The following is a 27,192-nucleotide window of genomic DNA, read 5'->3' on the forward strand; positions in this document are numbered from 1 at the left end:
GTGTTTTAGCACAACAGTGATTCTGGATTGGTTCTGTTTGGTTCATGCACGACCACAGAGTCCATGTGTTCTGTGTTTGTGTATGATACGTCTCTCTCTCTCAACTTTTCTCAAAGGGAACATTTCTATGGCAACACACATCACTTCAAAGGGTTTTTACCAATGATGTATATAAACCCTGGATTGCTGACGCTATGTATTGGCCATTGAAAGTCTTTGAAGCCACCGGTCGGCCATATTGGCACTCCTCAGTAGGAACAGTACTCCACAGGAATGAATGGAATTCTACAGTATTTCAATTAAATGTTTCCAAGGACAAAAATACATGTATTTAAGTATTTTGTTGTTGTTGTGGGGATAGTAACATTAGTACCCTAACAAAAAAATATACTTTAAGAAAAATGTTTCTACATATTTTCATATTATGTTTAGCTCACATAATATAATTTAAAAGTATGCAAGTGTCTGTAATAGATCAAACATGTAAAAAATGTATGTAGACATTAATGAATTCATTTTCATAGCTTCCAAATAATTTTTTACCAAGATGGCTGCACAGTGGCTTCAATACAGCGCCCCCTGTCAGTCATCCACGGTTTATACACATCATTGGTTTTTATGCATGACATTTTAAGCATTATGGAAAGCAAAATGGGTAATTTGAGCTGCAATCCATGATGGGTAGAATTCCCAGAGCTGTCAATGGGAGTTAAAATGAGATCAGCCGCTCAAATCGAAAATCTAAATCAAATGTATTTGTCACATGCGCCGAATACAACAGGTGTAGACTTTACCGTGAAATGCTTACTTACGAGCTCTTTCCCAACAATGTAGAGTTAAAAAGAACAATTTGCAAATAAAAAAAGAAAATAGTAACACAATAAAATAACAATAACGAGACTATATACAAGGAGTACCGGTACCTAGTCAATGTGCAGGGGTACGAGGTATTTGAGGTAATTGAGGTGATATGTCGGTAGTGGTAAAAGTGACAAGGCAATCAGCATAGATAATAAACAGAGTAGCAGCAGCGTATGTGAAGAGTGAGAAAGTGTGTCTATGTGTGAGTGGCGTCAATATGCATGTGTGTTTTGTGCATGTCAGCATATATAGTGTGTGAGTCTGTTTGTCTGTGTGTGTTGAAGTGTCAGTGTAGTGTGTATGTGTGGGTAGAGTCCAGTGATTGTGCATAGAGCCAGGGGGGTCAATAAAAAAAGGGGGGGTAGCCATTTAATTAACTGTACAGCAGTCCAATGGCTTTGAGGTAGAAGCTGTTTAGGAGCCTTTTGGTCACAGACTTCGCGATCCGGTACAGCTTGCCGTGCGGTAGCAGAGAAAACAGTCTATGACTTGGGTGACTGGAGTCTTCGACAATGTTTTGGACTTTCCTCTGACACCGCCTAGTATATAGGTCCTGGATGGCAGGAAGCTTGGCCCCAGTGATGTACTGGGCCATACGCACTACCCTCTGTTGCACCTTACAGATGCCGAGCAGTTACCATACCAGGCGGTGATGCACCCAGTCAAGATGCTCTCGATGGTGCACCTGTAGAACTTTTTGAGGATCTAGGGACCCATGCCAAATCTTTTCAGTCTCCTGGGGGGAAAAGGTGTTGTCGTGCCCTCTTCACAACTGTCTTGGTGTGTTTGGATCATGATAGTTTGTTGGTGATGTGGACACCAAGAAACTTGAAATTCTCAAACTATTTCACTACAGCCCCATCGATGCTAATGGGAGCCTGTTCGGTCACCATGGAGTTGAGTTTAGTCTAGTAGTCTAGTCTAGAGTTGAGTGTTATGTCAGGTTTCACACATCAGCAGATGGGAGAGGAGATGAGAGCAGTAGAGGAGATGAGAATCTAGACACAGACCTCCTCTGTTACCGTCAATCAGTACACAATACCATCATACATCAGTCTAATGGGAGGCTGGCCAGAGGTTTAACACACTCCTGATTAAACCTGATATGAGACAGACAAGCCACCAATCAATCTAACTGCCACTGTGATTGCATCAGGGTAAACACCCAGTCATCTCTGTGATCCGACCTTTAAGAATCAACTCATTCTCTTAATGTGTTTGTAATGTTATTAAAAAGGAAATTGGCAGACAAAGCAGAGTTGTTAAGCTGTATGCAAAGTAGACAGGGTTTTGTTTTCCAGGTTGAATAAAAAGTAAATGAGCAGCAGGAGGAGATAGAGAGTAGCTCTAACTGGTGTTGGTCTCCAACGAGCAGCAGGAGGAGATAGAGAGTAGCTCTAACTGGTGTTGGTCTCCAACGAGCAGCAGGAGGAGATAGAGAGTAGCTCTAACTGGTGTTGGTCTCCAACGAGCAGCAGGAGGAGATAGAGAGTAGCTCTAACTGGTGTTGGTCTCCAACGAGCAGCAGGAGGAGATAGAGAGTAGCTCTAACTGGTGTTGGTCTCCAACGAGCAGCAGGAGGAGATAGAGAGTAGCTCTAACTGGTGTTGGTCTCCAACGAGCAGCAGGAGGAGATAGAGAGTAGCTCTAACTGGTGTTGGTCTCCAACGAGCAGCAGGAGGAGATAGAGAGTAGCTCTAACTGGTGTTGGTCTCCAACGAGCAGCAGGAGGAGATAGAGAGTAGCTCTAACTGGTGTTGGTCTCCAACGAGCAGCAGGAGGAGATAGAGAGTAGCTCTAACTGGTGTTGGTCTCCAACGAGCAGCAGGAGGAGATAGAGAGTAGCTCTAACTGGTGTTGGTCTCCAACGAGCAGCAGGAGGAGATAGAGAGTAGCTCTAACTGGTGTTGGTCTCCAACGAGCAGCAGGAGGAGATAGAGAGTAGCTCTAACTGGTGTTGGTCTCCAACGAGCAGCAGGAGGAGATAGAGAGTAGCTCTAACTGGTGTTGGTCTCCAACGAGCAGCAGGAGGAGATAGAGAGTAGCTCTAACTGGTGTTGGTCTCCAACGAGCAGCAGGAGGAGATAGAGAGTAGCTCTAACTGGTGTTGGTCTCCAACGAGCAGCAGGAGGAGATAGAGAGTAGCTCTAACTGGTGTTGGTCTCCAACGAGCAGCAGGAGGAGATAGAGAGTAGCTCTAACTGGTGTTGGTCTCCAACGAGCAGCAGGAGGAGATAGAGAGTAGCTCTAACTGGTGTTGGTCTCCAACGAGCAGCAGGAGGAGATAGAGAGTAGCTCTAACTGGTGTTGGTCTCCAACGAGCAGCAGGAGGAGATAGAGAGTAGCTCTAACTGGTGTTGGTCTCCAACGAGCAGCAGGAGGAGATAGAGAGTAGCTCTAACTGGTGTTGGTCTCCAACGAGCAGCAGGAGGAGATAGAGAGTAGCTCTAACTGGTGTTGGTCTCCAACGAGCAGCAGGAGGAGATAGAGAGTAGCTCTAACTGGTGTTGGTCTCCAACGAGCAGCAGGAGGAGATAGAGAGTAGCTCTAACTGGTGTTGGTCTCCAACGAGCAGCAGGAGGAGATAGAGAGTAGCTCTAACTGGTGTTGGTCTCCAACGAGCAGCAGGAGGAGATAGAGAGTAGCTCTAACTGGTGTTGGTCTCCAACGAGCAGCAGGAGGAGATAGAGAGTAGCTCTAACTGGTGTTGGTCTCCAACGAGCAGCAGGAGGAGATAGAGAGTAGCTCTAACTGGTGTTGGTCTCCAACGAGCAGCAGGAGGAGATAGAGAGTAGCTCTAACTGGTGTTGGTCTCCAACGAGCAGCAGGAGGAGATAGAGAGTAGCTCTAACTGGTGTTGGTCTCCAACGAGCAGCAGGAGGAGATAGAGAGTAGCTCTAACTGGTGTTGGTCTCCAACGAGCAGCAGGAGGAGATAGAGAGTAGCTCTAACTGGTGTTGGTCTCCTGGTCACATTTATTTGTAGTGGTAGCGTGAGGGTGCGTGTGCAGGTGCAGGTTGCATACTGAGTGAACTAGAGGGAGGTAAGGAGGGAGGGAGGTGGGTGGGTTATATTGAGAATCATTGAGCATACCACTCCTTCAAGGGAGTTGTTGACATTGAAGGTCATGGAGTTGTTGTCATGTTGTGTTGCTGCCAGGTTGTGTTGTTGTCATGTTGAGTTGTTGTCATGTGTTGCTGCCAGGTTGTGTTGTTGTCATGTTGTGTTGATGTCATGTTGTGTTGTTGTCATGTTGTGTTGTGTTGCTATTGTTGTCATGTTGTGTTGCTGTCATGTTGTGTTGTTGTCATGTTGTGTTGCTGCCATGTTGTGTTGCTGTCATGTTGTGTTACTGTCATGTTGTGTTGTTGTGTTGTTGTCATGTTGTGTTGATGTTGTATTGATGTTGTGTTGTGTTGCTGTCGTGTTGTGTTACTGTCATGTTGTGCTGTTGTCATGTTGTGTTGCTGCCATGTTGTGTTGTCATGTTGTGTTTCTGTCATGTTGTGTTACTGTCATGTTGTGTTGCTGTCATGTTGTGTTATTGTCATGTTGTGTTGTTGTCATGTTGTGTTGTTGTCATGTTGTGTTGCTGCCATGTTGTTTTGTCATGTTGGGTTGCTGTCATGTTGTGTTGTTGTCATGTTGTGTTGCTATGTTGTGTTGCTGTCATGTTGTGTTGCTGTCATGTTGTGTTGCTGTCATGTTGTGTTGCTGTCATGTTGTGTTGCTGTCATGTTGTGTTGCTGCCATGTTGTGTTGCTGCCATGTTGTGTTGTTGTCTTAGGTCTCTCTTTATCTAGTGTTGTGGTGTCTCTTTTATCACAATGTGCGTTTTGTCCTACATTTATTTATAATCTCAGCCCCCGTCCCACAGGAGGCCTCTTGCTAGGCTTCATTGTAAATAAGAATTTGTTCATAATTGAAACACACTATGTCTACTCACTATGCGGCTGAGTCGTTGAGCTGGTACTCCCGGGAGCGCGTGAAGCAGCCTTGCACCCCGCTGTCGGCCCACAGGCGGCGGATCACTTTGGACAGGTCGTCGGGCAGGATGCCCTGCGCCTCAGCAGCAGCCGACAGGGCAAAGAGCTGGCGGGCATCGTCCTGCAGGGGACGGGAGGGGACAGGAGAGGGACATTATGGGCAAAGCTAGGAGGCTGCAAGGTACCACGTACCACAGTACTAGGGAACAGTTATTACTACAGACACAGAGGTAGAGGGCTAATGTTTAAATCTGAGGAGGGAGGGAGAACCCATATTATCACCAAATGTACAGCCAACAGTCAGTCAAACTTTTGTTTTTTTAGAGCAGTGAGGTATGGCTGTGTGTAAGGACCTCTGGGGAGAGGATTTGACAAAGCAAGCACATCTACAGTGATGATGGAAGATCTCATCATAAATCGTTAAAGGGTCTCTCTAGCCATAAGAGACAATGATTGAGTGAAGCAGATTAAACTAATACATATTGGGTTGTTTTGACAGGTGGCCAATGAGGCCAGGTAATCTACACTGTGTGGATGGCTAATATGGGAGATATATTGGTGTCTGTGGACAAGGCGTCTGGATGATAAATAATGTAGTGTTGTAATAAAGTGTGCCAGTGGAAGCCAGTGGCAGGCAGGATATATATTTCCTCTGGGTGTTTCTCCCTCTACCATCTGTGTACTGCAGTGGAGGCTGCTGAGGGGAGGATGGCTCATAATAATGACTGGAACGGAGCAAATGGAATGGAATCAAACCATTCCACTTATTCTGCTCCAGCCATTACCATGAGCCTGTCCTCCCCAATTAAGGGGCCACCAGACTCCCATGGTGTAGTGTAAATAGACAGGGATGATTGGCGTGATAGCGATGATGACACAGCACAGTTCAGTCGCCAATGTGAAGATAATGAGTTTAGTTTAGTTTATTAGGATGTGTGCAGCAGCTACTCTTTCTGGGGTCCACACAGAACATACATATACATGACAGAGTACAGAACAGTTATAGACAAGAACAACATAAGAGAACCAGACTCCTCCATGCCCAGAGACTCAGCAGAGCAGACGGATGAACAGCTGGCTAAGCTCAGAGAACCAGACACCTCCATGCCCAGAGACTCAGCAGAGCAGACGGATGAACAGCTGGCTAAGCTCAGAGAACCAGACACCTCCATGCCCAGAGACTCAGCAGAGCAGACGGATGAACAGCTGGCTAGGCTCAGAGAACCAGACACCTCCATGCCCAGAGACTCAGCAGAGCAGACGGATGAACAGCTGGCTAGGCTCAGAGAACCAGACACCTCCATGCCCAGAGACTCAGCAGAGCAGACGGATGAACAGCTGGCTAAGCTCAGAGAACCAGACACCTCCATGCCCAGAGACTCAGCAGAGCAGACGGATGAACAGCTGGCTAGGCTCAGAGAACCAGACACCTCCATGCCCAGAGACTCAGCAGAGCAGACGGATGAACAGCTGGCTAAGCTCAGAGAACCAGACACCTCCATGCCCAGAGACTCAGCAGAGCAGACGGATGAACAGCTGGCTAGGCTCAGAGAACCAGACACCTCCATGCCCAGAGACTCAGCAGAGCAGACGGATGAACAGCTGGCTAGGCTCAGAGAACCAGACACCTCCATGCCCAGAGACTCAGCAGAGCAGACGGATGAACAGCTCTGCATACTGTCCACTGAGCCAACACCTCTCCACCCACACACACATACAGTATGCAGATCTGCTGTGTCACCTGTTTCCATAATAGCAAATTAGCAAAGCTCAAATTGAATAATCAATCAATTTAGTGAACTGGAACAAAATGGTCATAAATGTACAGTTCAATTTGAGACTGGGAGTGCAGTTCACAGAGGATATTTTGCCATGTTTTCAGCATCTTTCTCTGGATTTGAAATGACAAAGCAAATGAAATGACACAGCATATGGAGGCTCGATTTCCTCTCCCTGGGAACTGGGCTTACGATGACTCATTGAGCCAATTCTGGGCACCAGTACCCGTGTGTGTGTGCATCCGTGCATGCCTGCGTGTACGAGTGTGTGTGTGTGTCTATGCAATGTTCTATGTGTGTTCTTGTGCATCACTGTCTAAAGTATGCATACATGTTGGCTGTTGTCTAATGTACTGTATGAGAGTATGTTTGTGGCAGCCGGTGAGCTAAATGCCTGCATAGGAAGCAGAGCAAGTATCAATACGTCCAGTGGCATGAACGATGGTCTGAGGACACAGAGGTGTGTACCCATCCATCCTCCCGTAATGACCACGGCAGCCTCTCTCCTCAGCCCTGTATCCCTGTTAGACCCTCAGGCCATGCAGGAGACTAGATTACAGTAATAAAGCGCATTCACCCATCCTCCAGCTATAGACTCAAGACTGAAGCCCTCTGACATATACTGCAATACACTGGAGCTTCCTAAAAATGTGTTAGCCCTCTTTGAGAAACATGTTGACAGTTTGATCACAGTATGGATGGGCATTTCAAATGTTTTGTCTGTTTGAGTACTACCATATTTTTTTGTTATATACTTGAGTACTCTAATGGAAAAATATATATTTTAGGAAAACATTTTTAAAAATATGGGCATTTATCAATACCAACAGTGCGTAACAATGCTTAATTTATTATAACCATTACAGATAAATCCTAATTGCTAAATTACCCCATATATATTCACTCAAAAAATAAAGGTGCCATTTTAGATTCATTATATTATACCGTGGAACACAATCTTCAAAAAGGTACTAACCAGCAATGTGGGGCTTGCTTGTAGAAGCCTATGACTGTGAAATGGCATAGCCTTGTTTTGTTAATTTAGCAGACAAGACGCTCTTATTTCACAAGCCCTTATCACAGTCAAGACACACCTATGTTATAGTAAAAAACATGTAACAGAATAAAATAGAACAAGTGACACAGATCTCGCATGTGGAAAAGTTATTATCAAAGATTTGAAATAGGGCTACATTTCACGAGGTAAAAATAAATTAATCTGGATTACAAAACTAAATGTCGATATACAGACGTTCGATTTAGTTTATTCTGCCTGTTCTTTGGACTTTTCCAAATGGATTAACAATTCAACATTGAACACTGAATTACGTGAATTACGGCCACTACATCAGATTGGTGAGTAGGCCTAGGTTTAATGATTCTGATGAAAATTGGGTTGTGCAAAGGAAACAAAACATGAAGCGGATTTAACTTATTTTGGAATACAGCCCTAATGTAGGAAACAAGCACCATTATGTTGTCATCCAGAGTCACATTTATTTTCCAAGCTATAGCACACAATATTTTACATACAGCAGGTTTTTAAAGGACCAAGAAGTAAATCCTGCTTCGTGTTTTCATTTTTGCCATGGAAAACCCATTGCGATACCGCTATCATCACAGCACTATCAGAGGGAGCGGTCGGAAAGCAACACGGAGGAGAAATGGAAATTACATTTACATTTTACATTTAAGTCATTTAGCAGACGCTCTTATCCAGAGCGACTTACAAATTGGTGCATTCACCTTATGATATCCAGTGGAACAACCACTTTACAATAGTGCATCTAAATCTTTTAAGGGGGGGTGGGCGGGGGGGTTAGAAGGATTACTTTATCCTATCCTAGGTATTCCTTAAAGAGGTGGGGTTTCAGGTGTCTCCGGAAGGTGGTGATTGACTCCGCTGTCCTGGCGTCGTGAGGGAGCATGTTCCACCAGTGGGGTGCCAGAGCAGCGAACAGTTTTGACTGGGCTGAGCAGGAACTGTGCTTCCTCAGAGGTAGGGGGGCCAGCAGGCCAGAGGTGGATGAACGCAGTGCCCTTGTTTGGGTGTAGGGCCTGATCAGAGCCTGAAGGTATGGAGGTGCTGTTCCCTTCACAGCTCTGTAGGCAATCACCATGGTCTTGTAGCGGATGCGAGCTTCAACTGGAAGCCAGTGGAGAGAGCGGAGGAGCGGGGTGACGTGAGAGAACTTGGGAAGGTTGAACACCAGACGGGCTGTGGCGTTCTGGATGAGTTGTAGGGGTTTAATGGCACAGGCAGGGAGCCCAGCCAACAGCGAGTTGCAGTAATCCAGACGGGAGATGACAAGTGCCTGGATTAGGACCTGCGCCGCTTCCTGTGTGAGGCAGGGTCGTACTCTGCGAATGTTGTAGAGCATGAACCTACAGGATTGGGTCACCGCCTTGATGTTAGTGGAGAACGACAGGGTGTTGTCCAGGATCACGCCAAGGTTCTTAGCACTCTGGGAGGAGGGGACAAGGGAGTTGTCAACCGTGATGGCGAGATCATGGAACGGGCAGTCCTTCCCCGGGAGGAAGAGCAGCTCCGTCTTGCCGAGGTTCAGCTTGAGCTGGTGATCCGTCATCCACACTGATATTTCTGACAGACATGCAGAGATGCGATTCGCCGCCTGGTTATCAGAAGGGGGAAAGGAGAAGATTAATTGTGTGTCGTCTGCATAGCAATGATAGGAGAGACCATGTGAGGATATGACAGAGCCAAGTGACTTGGTGTATAGCGAGAATAGGAGAGGGCCTAGAACAGAGCCCTGGGGGACACCAGTGGTGAGAGCGCATGGTGCGGAGACAGATTCTCGCCACGCCACCTGGTAGGAGCGACCTGTCAGGTAGGACGCAATCCAAGCGTGGGCCGCGCCGGAGATGCCCAACTCGGAGAGAGATAAGAAATTAGGGAGAAGAACTGTGTGATGCTTGGCTTGGTTTATTTTTTGTTGTGCCCCGCAATTGCACATGTACATATGGACCACTAGAGTCAAAGCAAATGAACTTTCTCTCCAAGACAACGATATTATTATAAAAAAAGAAAATGGGGGGGGGGGGGATTTCACTTGCCCGTTCAGGCAGCCACAAAGCACATTCCACCAAAAAGTTTGACAGTATTTTAACATTTTATCTCTGGTTAAAGATCGAGTTTTGACTTCAAGTACTCAAGTATTCGATTACTCATGCCCATCCCTAGTTCACAGGCTGAACCCTCTTCACAGGAGCACTGGACACCTTATTGCTGACTCATTGAGTGTGATAGGTGAGAGCAGTGAAGCTGTGTGTGTGTGTGTGTGTGTGTGTGTGTGGTGTGTGTGTGTGTGTGTGTGAATAATGAATATGGGTTGGGAATGAAGCCTTTCTATCTGCCTGAGTTGTTAATGCTATCGTTGTTATCGTTTTAATATTATTAATAATAATAATAGTATAATGATAATAATCCGTATTTGCGGCTGGCAGCAGTAGCAGAAGGAGTTTTTGAGACAGGTTATTCACTTGAGGTGCACAGTGCCTACGCTGCAGAAATTGCCTGCAAAGGAAATCTGCTTGTAAAATGTGTCCTGTCAGCAGCTTTAAATAAAAACCCTTAGTTAGCGCGCCTTCTCCTTTTTCAGCACAATTCACGTTTCTTCATGATCAAGCCTGCATTGCCCTCGTGGTTGCAGGAAAACACACTCACAGCCTCTACCTTCTCTCTCTCAATGGTCAGTGCTATCCGGGATCTTACAGCCATAACCCTTACAAATTCCAACTTCAATGGGTTAGGGACCCTGTAACGATCGTCCAAAGGAGTAGACCAAGGTGCAGCGTGGTACGTGTTCATCTTTATATTTATTTTAAATCAGAACACTTAAACAAAATAATAAACAAATGACAAACGACCGTCACGTCTTGCAGGCTATAACGAGCAGTACAAAAATAAGATCCCACAACTCAAGGAGGGAAAAAGGGCTGCCTAAGTATGGTTTCCAATCAGAGACAACGATAAGCAGCTGCCTCTGATTGGAAACCATACCTGGCCAAAACATAGAAATATGAAGCATAGAATGCCCACCCCACACCCTGACCTAACAACATAGAGAAATAAACCATCTCTCTCAGGTCAGGGCGTCTCAATCTCTCTTTCAACTGCTCTCTCGCTCTCTGTCTATCTGAGCACTGAGGAGAGAGCAGGTCTGAACCTCAAGAGTCCCCACTGTAAGTGTGTGTGGGGGGGGGGGGGGGGTTCGTGTGTGTGCATAATGGTTGGCAATTGTCATGGCAATTTTGAATAATAAAAATACAAAATCAAGCAAAGCAAAGTTAGTAGAATGTTTGAATTTAGAATGTTTGAATTTAGAATGTTTGCTTGATAAGAGCAACACCGTTGATTTGAAACCCATTCTATTTCTTTGCCATGGCAATTCAATTCATTTCAATACACTCACATTTTAATATAATGATATCACAATTAAAAACAGCAACTTCAGTAGAATTTAGAATGTTTGGTTGATAGGTACTGTTGATATACAATATTGATTTGGAACTCAGTTTTGGTAGCAACAAGCCCATGCCTAGACCTGTGACTTGCTTCTGCTATCCAAGATTATATACATTTTTCAACAATGAACTTCAATACCCAGCAATTTAACCAGTCCATACCATGGATGGCACAGGGACATCAGTATTTTCCTATCATAATCAATGGTTACAATTAAATAGTACATTCTTACCAGGATTTGGTTCGTTGTTTATTTTTGTGTATTTCTCAACATCCATTTCTAGAACGCATTTAGGTACAGTGCCTTCGGAAAGTATTCAGACCCCTTGACTTTTTCCACATTTTGTTAAGTTACAGCCTTATTCTAAAATGGATTAAAAAAAATCCTCAGCAATCTACACACAATACCCTATATTGACAAAGTATTCAGACCCGTTGCTATGAGACTAGAAATTGAGCTCAGGTGCATCCTGTTTCCATTGATCATCCTTGAGATGTTTATACAACTTGATTGGAGTCCACCCGTGGTAAATTCAATTGATTGGACATGATTTGGAAAGGCACACACCTGTCTATATAAGGTCCAACAGTTGGCAGTGCAAGTCAGAGCAAAAACCAAGCCATGAGGTCGAAGGAATTGTCCGTAGAGCTCCGAGACAGGATTGTGTCGAGGCACAGATCTGGGGAAGGGTACCAAAAAATGTCTGCAGCATTGAAGGTCCCCAAGAGCACAGTGGCCTCCATCACTTTTAAATTGAAACAGTTTAGAATCACCAAGACTCTTCCTAGAGCTGGCCGCCCGGCCAAACTGAGCAATCGGGGAAGAAGGGCCTTGGTCAGGGAGGTGACCAAGAACACGATGGTCACTCTGACAGAGCTCTAGAGTTCTTCTGTGGAGATGGGAGAACCTTCCAGAAGGACAACCATCTCTGCAGCACTTCAGCAATTAGGCCTTAGAGTGACCAGACGGAAGCCACTCATCAGTAAAAGGCACATGACAGCTCGCTTGGAGTTTGCCAAAAGGCACCTAAAGACTCTCAGACCATGAGAAACAAGATTCTCTGGTCTGATGAAACCAAGATTGAACTCTTTGGCTTGAATGCCAAGTGTCACGTCTGGAGGAAACCTGGCACCATCCCTACAGTGAAGCATGGTAGTGGCAGCATCATGCTGTGGGGATGTTTTTCAGATGCAGGGACTGGGAGACTAGTCAGGAACGAGGCAAAGATGAACGGAGCAAAGAACAGAGAGGTCCTTGATGAAAACCTGCTACAGAGCGCTCAGGACCTGACTGAGGCAAAGGTTCACCTTCCAACAGGACAACGACCCTAAGCACACAGCCAAGATAACACAGTAGTGGCTTCGGAACAAGTCTTAGAATGTCCTTGAGTGGCCCAGCCAGAGCCTGGACTTGAACCCAATTGAACATCTCTGGAGAGACCTGAAAATAGCTGTGCAGCAACGCTCCCCATTCAACCTGACAGAGCTTGAAGGCTCTGCAGAGAAGAATGGGAGAAACTCCCCAAATACAGGTGTGCCAAGCTTGTAGCGTCATATCCAAGAAGACTCTATGCTGTAATCGCTGCCAAAGGTATTTCAACAAAGTACTGAGTAAAGGGTCTGAATACTTATGTAAATGTAATATTTCATTAAAAAATATATATAAATGTGCAAACATTTCTAAAAACCTGTTTTTGCTTTGTCATTATGGGGTATTGTGTGTAAATTGATGAGGGGGAAAAATACAATTTAATCAATTTTAGAATAAGGTTGTAACGTAACTAAATGTGGAAAAAGTCAAGGGGTCTGAAGACGTTCTGAAGGCATTGTGCATCTAGAACTGGTTTTGTGTGACTAGGTCAAGACCTCCCAAGTTTCTCAGAGATCTGGCATTGTGAGTGCTACTGGAAGTCCCTATACATGGCCAGCTTCCCCTACCACCACCAGTACCTGCCTGAGAAACCATGTCTGTTCCACAAGCACATGGAGATAAGGCTCAAGGGGGAGTTTTACAGGAGAGTCAGGACAGAACTTTACGAGCAACATGTGACCTCAGTTGGCCAATAGCTCTTTTCTGATAAGGAGAGGTATACTATTTTGTAGAGGTATAGTAGGATAAGATAGAATAAGATAGGATTGGTAGGTATAGTAAGATAAGGTAGAATAAGATAGGATTGGTAGGTATAGTAAGATAAAATAGAATAAGAAAGGATTGGTAGGTATAAGATAACATTTTATATTTATTTTATTTCACCTTTATTTAACCAGGTAGGCCAGTTGAGAGCAAGTTCTCATTTACAACTGCGACCTGGCCAAGATAAAGCAAAGCAGTGCGACAAAAACAACAACACAAAGTTTCACATGGGATAAACAAACGTACAGTTAATAACACAATAGAAAAATCTGTATACAGTGGGTGCAAATGAAGTAAGGAGGTAAGGCAATAAATAGGCCAATAGTGGAGAAGTAATTACAATTTAGCAATTTACACTGGAGAGATATATGTGCAGATGAGGATGTGCAAGTAGAAATACTGGTGTGCAAAAGAGCAGAAAAACAAAAACAAATATGGGGATGAGGTAGGTAGTTGGTTGGATGGGCTATTTACAGCTGTGTACAGCTGCAGTGATCGGTAAGCTGGTCTGACAGCTGACGCTTAAAGTTAGTGAGGGAAATATAAGTCTCCAACTTCAGTGATTTTTGCAATTCGTTCCAGTCATAGGATTGGTAGGTATAGTAAGATAAGATACGATAGAATTGGTAGGTATAGTATGATAAGATAGAATAAGATGGGATTGGTAGGTATGGTAAGATAAGAAAGAATAAGATAGGATTGGTAGGTATGGTAAGATAAGAAAGAATAAGATAGGATTGGTAGGTATAGTAAGATAAGATAGAAAAGAAAGGAATGGTAGGTATAGTAAGATAAGATAGGATTGGTAGGTATAGTAAGAGAAGATAGGATTGGTAGGTATAGTAAGAGAAGATAGGATTGGAAGGTATAGTAAGATAAGGTAGAATAAGATAGGATTGGTAGGTATAGTAAGACAGGATAGGATAAAATAGGATTGGTAGGTATAGTAAGATAAGGTAGAATAAGATAGGATTGGTAGGTATAGTAAGATAAGATAGAAAAGAAAGGAATGGTAGGTATAGTAAGATAAGATAGGATAAGATAGGATTGGTAGGTATAGTAAGAGAAGATAGGATTGGTAGGTATAGTAAGAGAAGATAGGATTGGAAGGTATAGTAAGATAAGGTAGAATAAGATAGGATTGGTAGGTATAGTAAGACAGGATAGGATAAAATAGGATTGGTAGGTATAGTAAGATAAGGTAGAATAAGATAGGATTGGTAGGTATAGTAAGATAAGATAAGATAAGATAAGATAGGATTGGTAGGTATAGTAAGAGAAGATAGGATTGGTAGGTATAGTAAGAGAAGATAGGATTGGTAGGTATAGTAAGATAAAGTAGAATAAGATAGGATTGGTAGGTATAGTAAAATATAATAGATTAAGATAGGATAGGATTGGTAAGTATGGTAAGCAAAGTCAGTGCTTGTAGAAAAATACTTGTGTTATTCAGTTTTCTTGGGGGGGGGGGGGGTGTATGTCAACGGTTACATGATGGTAAGAACAGTCTCCTATTAGCGGAAGTTGGCGTTCTTTTCAAACTGTGTGACTGCATGTAATGGCTTCTTGGATCGGGCATGGGGTTATGGATGACAGTGACTAACCTTGACTTCATGGGGTTATGGATGACAGTGACTAACCTTGACTTCATGGGGATATGGATGATAGTGACTAACCTTGACTTCATGGGGTTATGGATGATAGTGACTAACCTTGACTTCATGGGGTGATGGATGACAGTGACTAACCTTGACATCATGGGGTTATGGATGACAGTGACTAACCTTGACTTCATGGGGTGATGGATGATAGTGACTAACCTTGATTCATGGGGTTATGGATGATAGTGACTAACCTTGACTTCATGGGGTTATGGATGACAGTGACTAACCTTGACTTCATGGGGTTATGGATGACAGTGACTAACCTTGACTTCATGGGCTTTTGGATGACAGTGTCTAACCTTGACTTCATGGGGTTATGGATGACAGTGCCTAAACTTGACTTCATGGGGTTATGGATGACAGTGACTAACCTTGACTTCATGGGGTTATGGATGACAGTGACTAACCTTGACTTCATGGGCTTTTGGATGACAGTGACTAACCTTGACTTCATGGGGTTATGGATGACAGTGACTAACCTTGACTTCATGGGCTTTTGGATGACAGTGTCTAACCTTGACTTCATGGGGTTATGGATGACAGTGACTAACCTTGACTTCATGGGCTTTTGGATGACAGTGTCTAACCTTGACTTCATGGGGTTATGGATGACAGTGACTAACCTTGACTTCATGGGGTGATGGATGATAGTGACTAACCTTGATTCATGGGGTTATGGATGATAGTGACTAACCTTGACTTCATGGGGTGATGGATGACAGTGACTAACCTTGACTTCATGGGGATATGGATGATAGTGACTAACCTTGACTTCATGGGGTTATGGATGACAGTGACTAACCTTGACTTCATGGGGTTATGGATGACAGTGACTAACCTTGACTTCATGGGGTTATGGATGACAGTGACTAACCTTGACTTCATGGGGTTATGGATGACAGTGACTAACCTTGACTTCATGGGGTTATGGATGACAGTGACTAACCTTGACTTCATGGGCTTATAGATGACAGTGACTAACCTTGACTTCATGGGGTTATGGATGATAGTGACTAACCTTGACTTCATGGGGTTATGGATGACAGTGACTAATCTTGACTTCATGGGGTTATGGATGACAGAGACTAACCTTGACTTCATGGGGTTATAGATGACAGTGACTAACCTTGACTTCATGGGGTTATGGATGATAGTGACTAACCTTGACTTCATGGGGTTATGGATGACAGTGACTAATCTTGACTTCATGGGGTTATGGATGACAGAGACTAACCTTGACTTCATGGGGTTATAGATGACAGTGACTAACCTTGACTTCATGGGGTTATGGATGATAGTGACTAACCTTGATTCATGGGGTTATGGATGATAGTGACTAACCTTGACTTCATGGGGTGATGGATGACAGTGACTAACCTTGACTTCATGGGGTTATGGATGACAGTGACTAACCTTGACTTCATGGGGTTATGGATGACAGTGACTAACCTTGACTTCATGGGCTTTTGGATGACAGTGACTAACCTTGACTTCATGGGGTTATGGATGACAGTGCCTAACCTTGACTTCATGGGGTTATGGATGATAGTGACTAACCTTGACTTCATGGGGTTATGGATGACAGTGACTAACCTTGGCTTCATGAGGTCATGGATGACAGTGACTAACCTTGGCTTCATGAGGTCATGGATGATAGTGACTAACCTTGACTTCATGAGGTCATGGATTATAGTGACTAACCTTGGCTTCATGAGGTCATGGATTATAGTGACTAACCTTGGCTTCATGAGGTCATGGATTATAGTGACTAACCTTGGCTTCATGAGGTCATGGATTATAGTGACTAACCTTGGCTTCATGAGGTCATGGATGACAGTGACTAAACCTTGGCTTCATGAGGTCATGGATTATAGTGACTAACCTTGACTTCATGAGGTCATGGATTATAGTGACTAACCTTGGCTTCATGAGGTCATGGATTATAGTGACTAACCTTGGCTTCATGGGGTTATGGATGACAGTGACTAACCTTGGCTTCATGAGGTCATGGATTATAGTGACTAACCTTGACTTCATGAGGTCATGGATTATAGTGACTAACCTTGACTTCATGGGGTTATGGATGATAGTGACTAACCTTGGCTTCATGAGGTCATGGATTATAGTGACTAACCTTGGCTTCATGAGGTCATGGATTATAGTGACTAACCTTGACTTCATGGGGTTATGGATGATAGTGACTAACCTTGACTTCATGAGGTCATGGATTATAGTGACTAACCTTGGCTTCATGAGGTCATGGATTATAGTGACTAACCTTGACTTCAGTGCCCAGGACATTGTTACTCAAGAGCTTTAGTGGATGTGTAGAAGCAAAGCTGTACCTCTTCTCTAATCATCTGACTGCCTAACATAGTGTGTGTGAGTGTGTGTGTGTGTGTGTGTGTGTGTGTGTGTGTGTGTGTGTGTTTGCATGTATGTGTCTTACCTCTCTGGAGGCCTCTGTGTAGTCGATCTTGAGGTTGCCCATGGCCTTGATGATAGCCATGATGGACTGGATGGTGTTGCTGTAGACCACAGCCCTGTACTGCTTACACTCGTCTTCTGAGTAGCCATCCTCATGGATGATCCTGATGAAGAAGAACACACCTGAGCATTCTTCTGATGTCACTCAAGTGAGGAATAGAAGGGGGCACAAATGTTACTAAGAGAAAAGGAGGACAGGTGGAGAACGGGGGTTTAAAAAGGTGCTTGGGCAGCATCAGGGGAGAACGACTGCCCCTCACATTGGGGCTCCCGAGTGGTGCAGCGGGCTAAGGCACTGGATCTCAGTGCAAGAGGCGTCACTACGGTCCCTTGTTCAAATCCACGCTGTATCACATCCGGCCGTGATCGGGAGTCCCATAAGGCGGCGCACAATTGGCCCAGTTTGGTCGGGGTAGGCTGTCATTGTAAATAAGAATTTGTTCTTAACTGACATGCTTAGTTAAATAAAGGTTAAATGTAAAATAATAATAATAATTGAAGCCACAGAGGTTCAAGACCGGCCGTGGTACTGCAGGCATTGTTAGCAGAAAACAGGATCCCCCATTATAGTGAATGGAAAAATGTCAATCTTCTTGTAAATTAAAAAATGTTGCAAAGATAATCATGGGACCAATAATTGCTTCTAATACACCAAATGTATGTACTTTAACCGATTATTTTAAAGTCGCACCCAGAAGAAGTTATAAGGATAATTGTGTTGCTAATGGTAGCCTGCAGTACCCAGGTCGGCATATAACTTGACTTATGAGGGGGCAGCACTGAGCTGGCCTGTAACGTCACTTCCTGGAGTAGCTCAAACTGAGCATGTTATGTCCCCATGAGACACCATCTTAACAGACTTAATTTAGCTTCAATACTCTATTGAGTCTTCACATAGTTATACATGATGTCACGTGATCCATGGCTTTGTCCATTCATATATACAGTCATTGGGCAGTATGGTTGACAGGTTATGTATTTCATACAGTGTTAAATGTGCTCAATATGTTAGGACTTCTAGCGCTAAGAGTTTGGGTGTTCAATCAATGACCGTAACGTTTGGTAGAACGGCTAGTTACTCTAAGATGATAATAATAAATGTATTTATTGTCACATACACCAGATAGGTGCAGTGAAATGTGTTGTTTTACAAGGTCAGCTTCAGTAGTACAGCACCCCTGGAGCAAATAAGGGTTAATTGCCTTGCTCAAAGGCACATCAAGAGATTTTACACCTTGTCAGCTCTGGTATTCGAACCAGCAACCTTTCAGTAACTAGCCCAACGTTCTAACCGCTAGGCAACCAGCTGATACAGACAGTCAGTGCAGTCCTGTGCAAACCTCCTCTACATATTAGTGATGTGTCTGACCATGCCTCAGCTTGTCATGCACAGGGGAATGCCCTGCATGTTAAGTGTGTGTGTATGTGTGTGTGTTTCAGTGTGATGATAGCATCCAGACTTCATCAGAATGCAGGATGCAGTGCAGAAAGAGAACAGTAGCACCAAGACGAAGACATGAATAAGCCAATATCATCTCATGAATAAACAGGCCTGTAAGCTTGACACTAACGGCTAGGAAAAGTACTGGGATTTAACCCAGTTAGTTACACAATAAATATTATAATTATATCTACAGGTGTTATGGGAAAAAAAAGGCAACCATTCTCCCTGCTCTGCTTTTATGTTGACATGATCTCTGTGGTAAGAGACAGAGCTGGTGCTTCAGAGCAGAGCAGGCTGTGCTGTGTTACGGGTATGGTCTGTCTTCAAAGCATTGGTTGTTCTGTATGGCTGTATTAACAACCTGGGTTTAGAGCTACATTCTGTACTCTACACTCATGAAAAACTGATTCATCGCCTGGCTAGCCCACAGGAATGTGAATAATTAAGCCATTAAGGAGTGTGTGTGTGTGTGTGTGTGTGTGTGAGAATGAGGCATAGACATACACACATATGTTTTGTATACGTCATTGGTGAGTGTGTAATTGAGTGTCATGGTTTGATCCCAGTCATTACAGTAACCACAGTAAAAGTCCTGTGCACTGAGACTCATGCTATCAGTAGCCAAAGACAATTATGGATAGGAAGACACGAGGAAGCCAGCCCAACTACCGCAGACAGGAAGATTTGCCCTCCATATGTCTTCCTAAAAAGCAAATGAATATGCCTGTGCTCAACAAGCCTGATTGACTGTTTGCCAGCTCTGGATCAGCAGTGTACAGTAGCATTGTAGATCAATCCAACAAGGACTGGGACTAGGACTGAATAAACCACTAGAGGATAGAGGGCATCATCTATTAAAGAGGTCATGACATGTCCTGATCTGTTACAGCTCTCTGTAACTCACTTCATCTGCTTGACGATGGTGCTTTTCCCAGACTCCCCGGCACCTGTAGAAGAAACAGGAAACACAGTGAATTATAAGTCAAATAACTGTCTGTAAACAATTGTTGGAAAAATTACTTGTGTCATGCACAAAGTAGATGTCCTAACTGACTTGACAAAACTATAGTGAAATGTCAGAATAATAGTAGAGAGAATGATTTATTTCAGCTTTTATTTCTTTCATCACATTCCCAGTGGGTCAGAAGTTTACATACACTCAATTAGTATTTGGTAGCATTGCCTTTAAATTGTTTAACTTCGGTCAAACGTTTCGGGTAGCCTTCCACAAGCTTCCCACAATAAGTTGGTTGAATTTGGCCCATTCCTCCTGACAGAGCTGGTGTAACTGAGTCAGGTTTCTAGGCCTCCTTGCTCGCACACGCTTTTTGAGTTCTGTCCACAAATGTTCAATGGGATTGAGGTCAGGGCTTTGTGATGACCACTACAATACCTTGACTTTCTTGTCCTTAAGCCATTTTGCCACAACTTTGGAAGTATGCTTGGGGTCATTGTCCATTTGGAAGACCCATTTGCGACCAAGCTTTAACTTCCTGACTGATGTCTTGAGATCTTGCTTCAACATATCCACATCATTTTCCTCCCTCATGATGGTATCTATTTTGTGAAACGCACCAGTCCCTCCTGCAGCAAAGCACCCCCACAACATGATGCTGCCACCCCCGTGCTTCAAGGTTGAGATGGTGTTCTTCGGCTTGCAAGCCTCCCCCTTTTTCCACCAAACATAACAATGGTCATTATGGCCAAACAGTTCTATTTTTGTTTCATCAGACCAGAGGACATTTCTCCAAAAAGTGCGATCTTTGTCCCCATGTGCAGTTGCAAACCGTAGTCTGGCTTTTTATGGCGGTTTTGGAGCAGTGGCTTCTTCCTTGCTGAGCAGCCTTTCAGGTTATGTCGATATAGGACTCATTTTACTGTGGATATAGATACTTCTGTTCCTGTGTCCTCCAGCATCTTCACAAGGTCCTTTGCTGTTGTTCTGGGATTGATTTGCACTTTTCGCACCAAAGTACGTTCAACTCTAGGAGACAGAACGCGTCTCCTTCCTGAGCGGTATGACGGCTGCGTGGTCCCATGGTGTTTATACTTGCGTACTATTGTTTGTACAGATGAACGTAGTACCTTCAGGCATTTGGAAATTTCACAAGGATGAACCAGACTTGTGGAGGTCTCCCATTTTTTTCTGAGGTCTTGGCTGATTTCTTTTGATTTTCCCATGATGTCAAGCAAAGAGGCACTTCAAGGTAGGCCTTGAAATACATCCACAGGTACACCTCCCATTGACTCAAATTATGTCAATTAGCCTATCAGACGCTTCTAAAGCCATGACATCATTTTCTGGAATTTTCCAAGCTGTTTAAAGGCACAGTCAACTTAGTGTATGTAAACTTCTGACCCGCTGGAATTGTGATACAGTGAATTATAAGTGAAATAATCTGTCTGTAAACAATTGTTTGAAAAATTACTTGTGTCATAGACAAAGTAGATGTCCTAACCGACTTGCCAAAACTATAGTTTGTTGACAAGAAATTTGTGGAGTGGTTGAAAAATGAGTTTCAATGACTCCAACCTAAGTGTACATAAACTTCCAACTTCAACAGTATATATATATATATACTGTTGAAGTTGGAAGAATTTAAAAAAGTATTTAATAAGATTATTTCTTTCATTCAGATCTAGAATGTGTTGTTTAAGTGTTCCCTTTATTTTTTTGAGCAGTATATATATATACTGTGGGGGTTGTGCTTACAGCCCAACACCGTTCAGGACGTTTGGCATTTACCAGAAAACACCAAGATTGGCAAATTCGCCACTGGCGCCCTGTGCTCTTCACAGATGAAAGCAGGTTCACACTGAGCACGTGACAGACGTGACAGAGTCTGGAGACGCCGTGGAGAACATTCTGCTGCCTGCAACATCCTCCAGCATGACCGGTTTGGCGGTGGGTCAGTCATGGTGTGGGGTGGCATTTCTTTAGGGGGCCGCACAGCCCTCCATGTGCTCGCCAGAGGTAGCCTGACTGCCATTAGGTACCGAGATGAGATCCTCAGGCCCCTTGTGAGACCATATGCTGGTGCGGTTGGCCCTGGGTTCCTCCTAATGCAAGACAATGCTAGACCTCATGTGGCTGGAGTGTGTCAGCAGTTCTTGCAAGAGGAAGGCATCGATGCTATGGACTGGCCCGCCCGTTCCCCAGACCTGAATCCAATTGAGCACATCTGGGACATCATGTCTCGCTCCATCCACCAACGCCACGTTGCACCACAGACTGTCCAGGAGTTGGCGGATGCTTTAGTCCAGGTCTGGGAGGAGATCCCTCAGGAGACCATCCGCCACCTCATCAGGAGCATGCCCAGGCGTTGTAGGGAGGTCATACAGGCACGTGGAGGCCACACACACTACTGAGCCTCATTTTGACTTGTTTTAAGGACATTACATCAAAGTTGGATCAGCCTGTAGTGTGGTTTTCCACTTTAATTTTGAGTGTGACTCCAAATCTAGACCTCCATGGGTTGATAAATTGGATTTCCATTTATTATTTTTGTGTGATTTTGTTGTCAGCACATTCAACTATGTAAAGAAAAAAGTATTTAATAAGATTATTTCTTTCATTCAGATCTAGGATGTGTTGTTTAAGTGTTCCCTTTATTTTTTTGAGCAGTATATATATATATTTTAAAGAAGTAGTTTTTTTCTTCACAATTTGGACTATTTTGTGTATGTCCATTACATTAAATCCAAATAAAAAATCTATTTAAATTACAGGTTGTAATGCAACAAAATAGGAAAAACAGCAAGGAGGACTCTTGTCATGACTGTTTCTCCTGTACAAACTCTAGTTACCTGACAACTTCCAACAACACATAACCTGCCACACAATTCTCTCCACAGAGGCTCCAGGGTAGTGTATTATTGTTTCCATTCAGTGACCAGGATGTGGGGGTCATATTCGATTCTTTATTCATTTAAAAGTGCATTTTCCACTTTAATAAAAGGGGCCGTCTGGGACTAGTGGAGTGCATTCCATTTAATGGCAAGTTAACACATTGCATAACAACAGAGCTCTGCTTACTGATTCTCTATAGGAAGTATTGAAAACACTCTGCTAAAGCCCAAGGGCCTCATTTATCAATATTGCGTAGAAACTATTCCAGAATACTACTTAAGAATGGAATGTTCGTAAGCATAGAAAAAGGGTGATTTATCAAACAATTCTATGAGCATCATACGCACGGCGGTAGGAGATAACCATTGATAAATACCAATTGTTCTCAGCCTCAGTGCTCGTGCATGACTTTGGCTTTTTGTATTTTTAAAAGCCTCTAATTAACCATATATGTTTAAAATCATCGCTTTAAAGCCCATGGGGAATATACAATGCCGTACCAAGAAAAATAAATAAAAACATAGCTACAAAGACAGGACCATTAAGACAATTAGCTGCTTTAGCAATGGCAAATATAGTTGAAATAAGTTGATAACACACCAATAAGCCGTCCATCCTCAACAGCTCCCTCCTGTAGGCATATAGTCCAACATTGCTGTTCTGCAGAATGAATGAGTCGTGCCTTCCAACTGGCCACCACATTCAGTAGCGTCTTTCGCGCATCACATAACCCAGGTATTCCCAAACCCGCAGGGGTACGCGCAATGCCGTCAGGGGTACGCGCAATGCCGTCAGGGGTACGCGCAATGCCGTCAGGGGTACGCGCAATGCCGTCAGGGGTACGCGCAATGCCGTCAGGGGTACGTGCAATGCCGTCAGGGGTACGCCAAATAAAAATGTGATTCACACTTAAAAATATATATATATATTTTCTTTTATTTCTTCAAATTTTCAAACAGTCCATTTATATTTCCAACGGGGCTATACATTTGGGTGAGGTTTTTTTCTCACCTGAGTAGCCTTGTTTCACTGCCAAAAATAAAATTAAACCATCTAGTGTTCCGCAAAATAACACAATGTCAAATACAGGTAGCCTAGTCAAATAATTAACATCCAATCACATTAAGCGTTTCTCTCTCGTGGGAATTCCACTAATGGTTCGTATGTAGCCAAACGTAGCTGCTGCTGATGTTGGTATCTGTACTGATGGCGCAAAAGCCATGACAGGGAGACATAGCGGAGCAGTAACGCGCGTGCAAGCAGTTGCTCCCGACGCCACTTGGGTACACTGCAGCATCCACCGAGAGGCTCTTGCTGCCAAAGGAATGCCTGACAGCTTGAAAGACGTTTTGTACACTACAGTGAAAAAGGTTAACTTTGTCAAAGCAAGGCCCCTGAACTCTTGTGTATTTTCTGCACTATGCAATTAATTGGGCAGCGACCATGTAACGCTTTTACAACATACAGAAGTGCGCTGGTTATCAAGGGGCAACGAGCTTAAAGTTTTCTTTACTGACCATCATTTTCACTTGTCTGGATGGTAACAACAACTGCCTGAGTTACACCAGGAACAAACAATCCCTCCATCAGTACTCAGACTGTCCGCAATAGGCTAAAAGAAGCTGGACTGAGGTCTTGTAGGCCTGTTGTAAGGCAGGTCCTCACCAGACATTACCGGCAACAATGTCACCTATGGGCACAACCCACCGTCGCTGGACCAGACAGGACTGGCAAAAAGTTATCTTCATTGACGAGATGCGGTTTTGTCTCACCAGGGGTGATGGTCAGATATATTCATTCAGTATTCAGACCCCTTGACCTTTTCCACATTTTGTTATGTTAAAGCCTTATTCTAAAATTGATTAAATAAATACAAATCCTCATCAATCTACACACAATACCCCATAATGACAAAGTGTAAACAGGGTTTTAGAACATTTTGCACATTTATGAAATATGTTATGGGTATGGCTTGTCTCCCAGGCATTGGTTGTTCTGTATGGATGTATTAATAACCTGGGCTTAGAGCTACATACTGTACTCTACACTCATGAAAAACGGATTCATTGCCTGGCTAGCACACAGGAATGTGAATAATTAAGCCATTAAGGAGTGTGTGTGTGTGTGTGTGTGTGTGTGTGTGTGTGTGTGTGTGTGTGTGTGTGAGAATGAGGCATAGACATACACACATGTTTTGTATACGTCATTGGTGAGTGTGTAATTGAGTGTCATGGTTTGATCCCAGTCATTACAGTAACCACAGAAAAAGTCCTGTGCACAGAGACTCATGCTTTCAGTAGGCAAAGACAATTATTTGTAGGAAGATGCAAAATATCACATTTACATAAGTATTCAGACTCTTTACCCTGTACTTTGTTGAAGCACCTTTGGCAGTGATTACAGCCTCGAGTCTTCTTAGGTATAACGCTACAAGCATGGCAAACATGTGTTTAGGGAGCTTGCACAGCTATTTTCAGGTCTCTCCAGAGATGTCTGATCGGATTCAAGTCCTGGCTCTGGCTGGGCCACTCAAGGCCATTCAGAGACTTGTCCTGAAGCCACTCCTGCGTTGTCTTGGCTGTCTGCTTAGGGTCTTTGTCCTGTTGGAAGGTGAACCTTCATCCCAGTCTGAGGTCCTGAGTGCTCTGGAGCAGGTTTCCATCAAGGATCTCTCTGTACTTTGCTCCGTTCATCTTTCCCTCGATCCTGACTAGTCTCCCAGTCCCTGCATCTGAAAAACATCCCCACAGCATGATGCTGCCACCACCATGCTTCACCGTAGGCATGGTGCCAGGTTTCCTCCAGACGTGATGCTTGGCATTCATGCCAAAGAGTTCAATCTTGGTTTCATCAGACCAGAGAATCTTGTTTCTCATGGTCTGAGAGTCCTTTAGGTGCCTTTTGACAAAGTCCAAGCGGGCTGTCATGTGCCTTTTACTGAGGAGTGGCTTCCGTCTGGCCACTCTACCATAAAGGCATGATTGATGGAGTGCTGCAGAGATGGTTGTCCTTCTGGAAGGTTCTCCATCTCCACAGAGGATCTCTGGAGCTGTCAGAACGACCATTGGTTTATTGGGCACCTCCCTGACCAAGGACCTTCTACCCCGATTGCTCAGTTTGACTGGGCAGCCAGCACTAGGAAGAGTCTTGGTGGTGTCAATGTCACGACTTCCGCCAAAGTCGGCTTCGCTCCTTGTTCGGGCGGCGTTCGGCGGTCGACGTCACCGGCTTTCTAGCCATCGCCGCTCCATTTTTCATGTATCCATTTGTTTTGTCTTGTTCCCTGCACTCCTGGTTTTCATTCCCTAATCAATCTACATGTATTTATTCCTCTGTTCCCCATCATGTCTTTGTGTAAGATTGTTTGTGTTACGTGTTTGTTGTTGATTGGTTTGTTTTTTCCCCGTGGTATTTCACGAAGATGTTTATTGTTAAACATAATTATTGTGACTGTTTTGCGCATTTTGCACTTTTGCCTCAATAAAGTGTGCGCCTGTTCACAAATCTCTGCTCTCCTGCACCTGACTTCGCTACCAGTACGCACACACCTGACAGTCAAACTTTTCCCATTTAAGAATGATGGTGGCCATTGTGTTCTTCGGGACCTTCAATGCTGCAATTTTTTTTTGTACCCTTCCCCAGATCTGTGGCTCGACATAATCTTGTCTCGGAGCTCTAAGAACAATACCTTTGACCTCATGGCTTGGTTTTTGCTCTGACATGCACTGTCAACTGTGGGACCTTATATACAGTTGAAATCGGAAGTTTACATACACCTTAGCCAAATACATTTAAACTCAGTTTTTCACAATTCCTGACATTTAATCCAAGTAAAAAATTCCCTGTTTTAGGTCAGTTAGGATCACCACTTTAATTTAAGAATGTGAAATGTCAGAATAATAGTAGAGAGAATGATTTATTTCAGCTTTTATTTCTTTCATCACATTCTCAGTGGGTCAGAAGTTTACATACACTCAATTAGTATTTGGTAGCATTACCTTTAAATTGTTTAACTTGGGTCAAACATTTCGGGTACCCTTCCACAAGCTTCCCACAATAAGTTGGTTGAATTTGGCCCATTCCTCCTGACAGAGTTGGTGTAACTGAGTCAGGTTTGTAGGCCTCCTTGCTCGCACACACTTTTTCAGTTCTGCCCACACATTTTCTATGGGATTGAGGTCAGGGCTTTGTGATGGCCACTACAATACCTTAACTTTGTTGTCCTTAAGCTATTTTGCCACAACTTTGGAAGTATGCTTGGGGTCATTGTCCATTTGGAAGACCCATTTGCGACCAATCTTTAACTTCCTGGCTGATGTCTTGAGATGTTGCTTCAATACATCCACATCATTTTCCTGCCTCATGATGCCATCTATTTTGTGAAGTGCACCAGTCCCTCCTGCAGCAAAGCACCCCCACAACATGATGCTGCCACCCCCGTGCTTCACGGTTGGGATGGTGTTCTTCGGCTTGCAAGCTTCCCCTTTTTCCTCCAAACATAA

At 43.8% G+C, this 27,192-nt stretch overlaps 1 protein-coding gene across 2 annotated transcripts in view; it reads right to left on the bottom strand.

The window, feature by feature from the left end:
- The window catches only part of gnai2b (guanine nucleotide binding protein (G protein), alpha inhibiting activity polypeptide 2b), a 95,708-nt gene that overhangs the window by 13,645 nt on the left and 54,871 nt on the right, over positions 1-27,192 (bottom strand). For both annotated transcript variants that reach the window (XM_014133883.2, XM_014133882.2), the window contains 3 exons: positions 19,745-19,787; positions 17,359-17,500; positions 4,808-4,968 (listed from right to left, as the gene is read on the bottom strand). In XM_014133883.2, coding sequence (XP_013989358.1) covers positions 4,808-4,968; positions 17,359-17,500; positions 19,745-19,787 — 346 coding nt within the window. The remainder of the gene's footprint in view (positions 1-4,807; positions 4,969-17,358; positions 17,501-19,744; positions 19,788-27,192) is intronic.

This window comes from Salmo salar, chromosome ssa12 (assembly GCF_905237065.1).
Source record: "Salmo salar chromosome ssa12, Ssal_v3.1, whole genome shotgun sequence".
Lineage (NCBI taxonomy): Eukaryota > Metazoa > Chordata > Actinopteri > Salmoniformes > Salmonidae > Salmo > Salmo salar.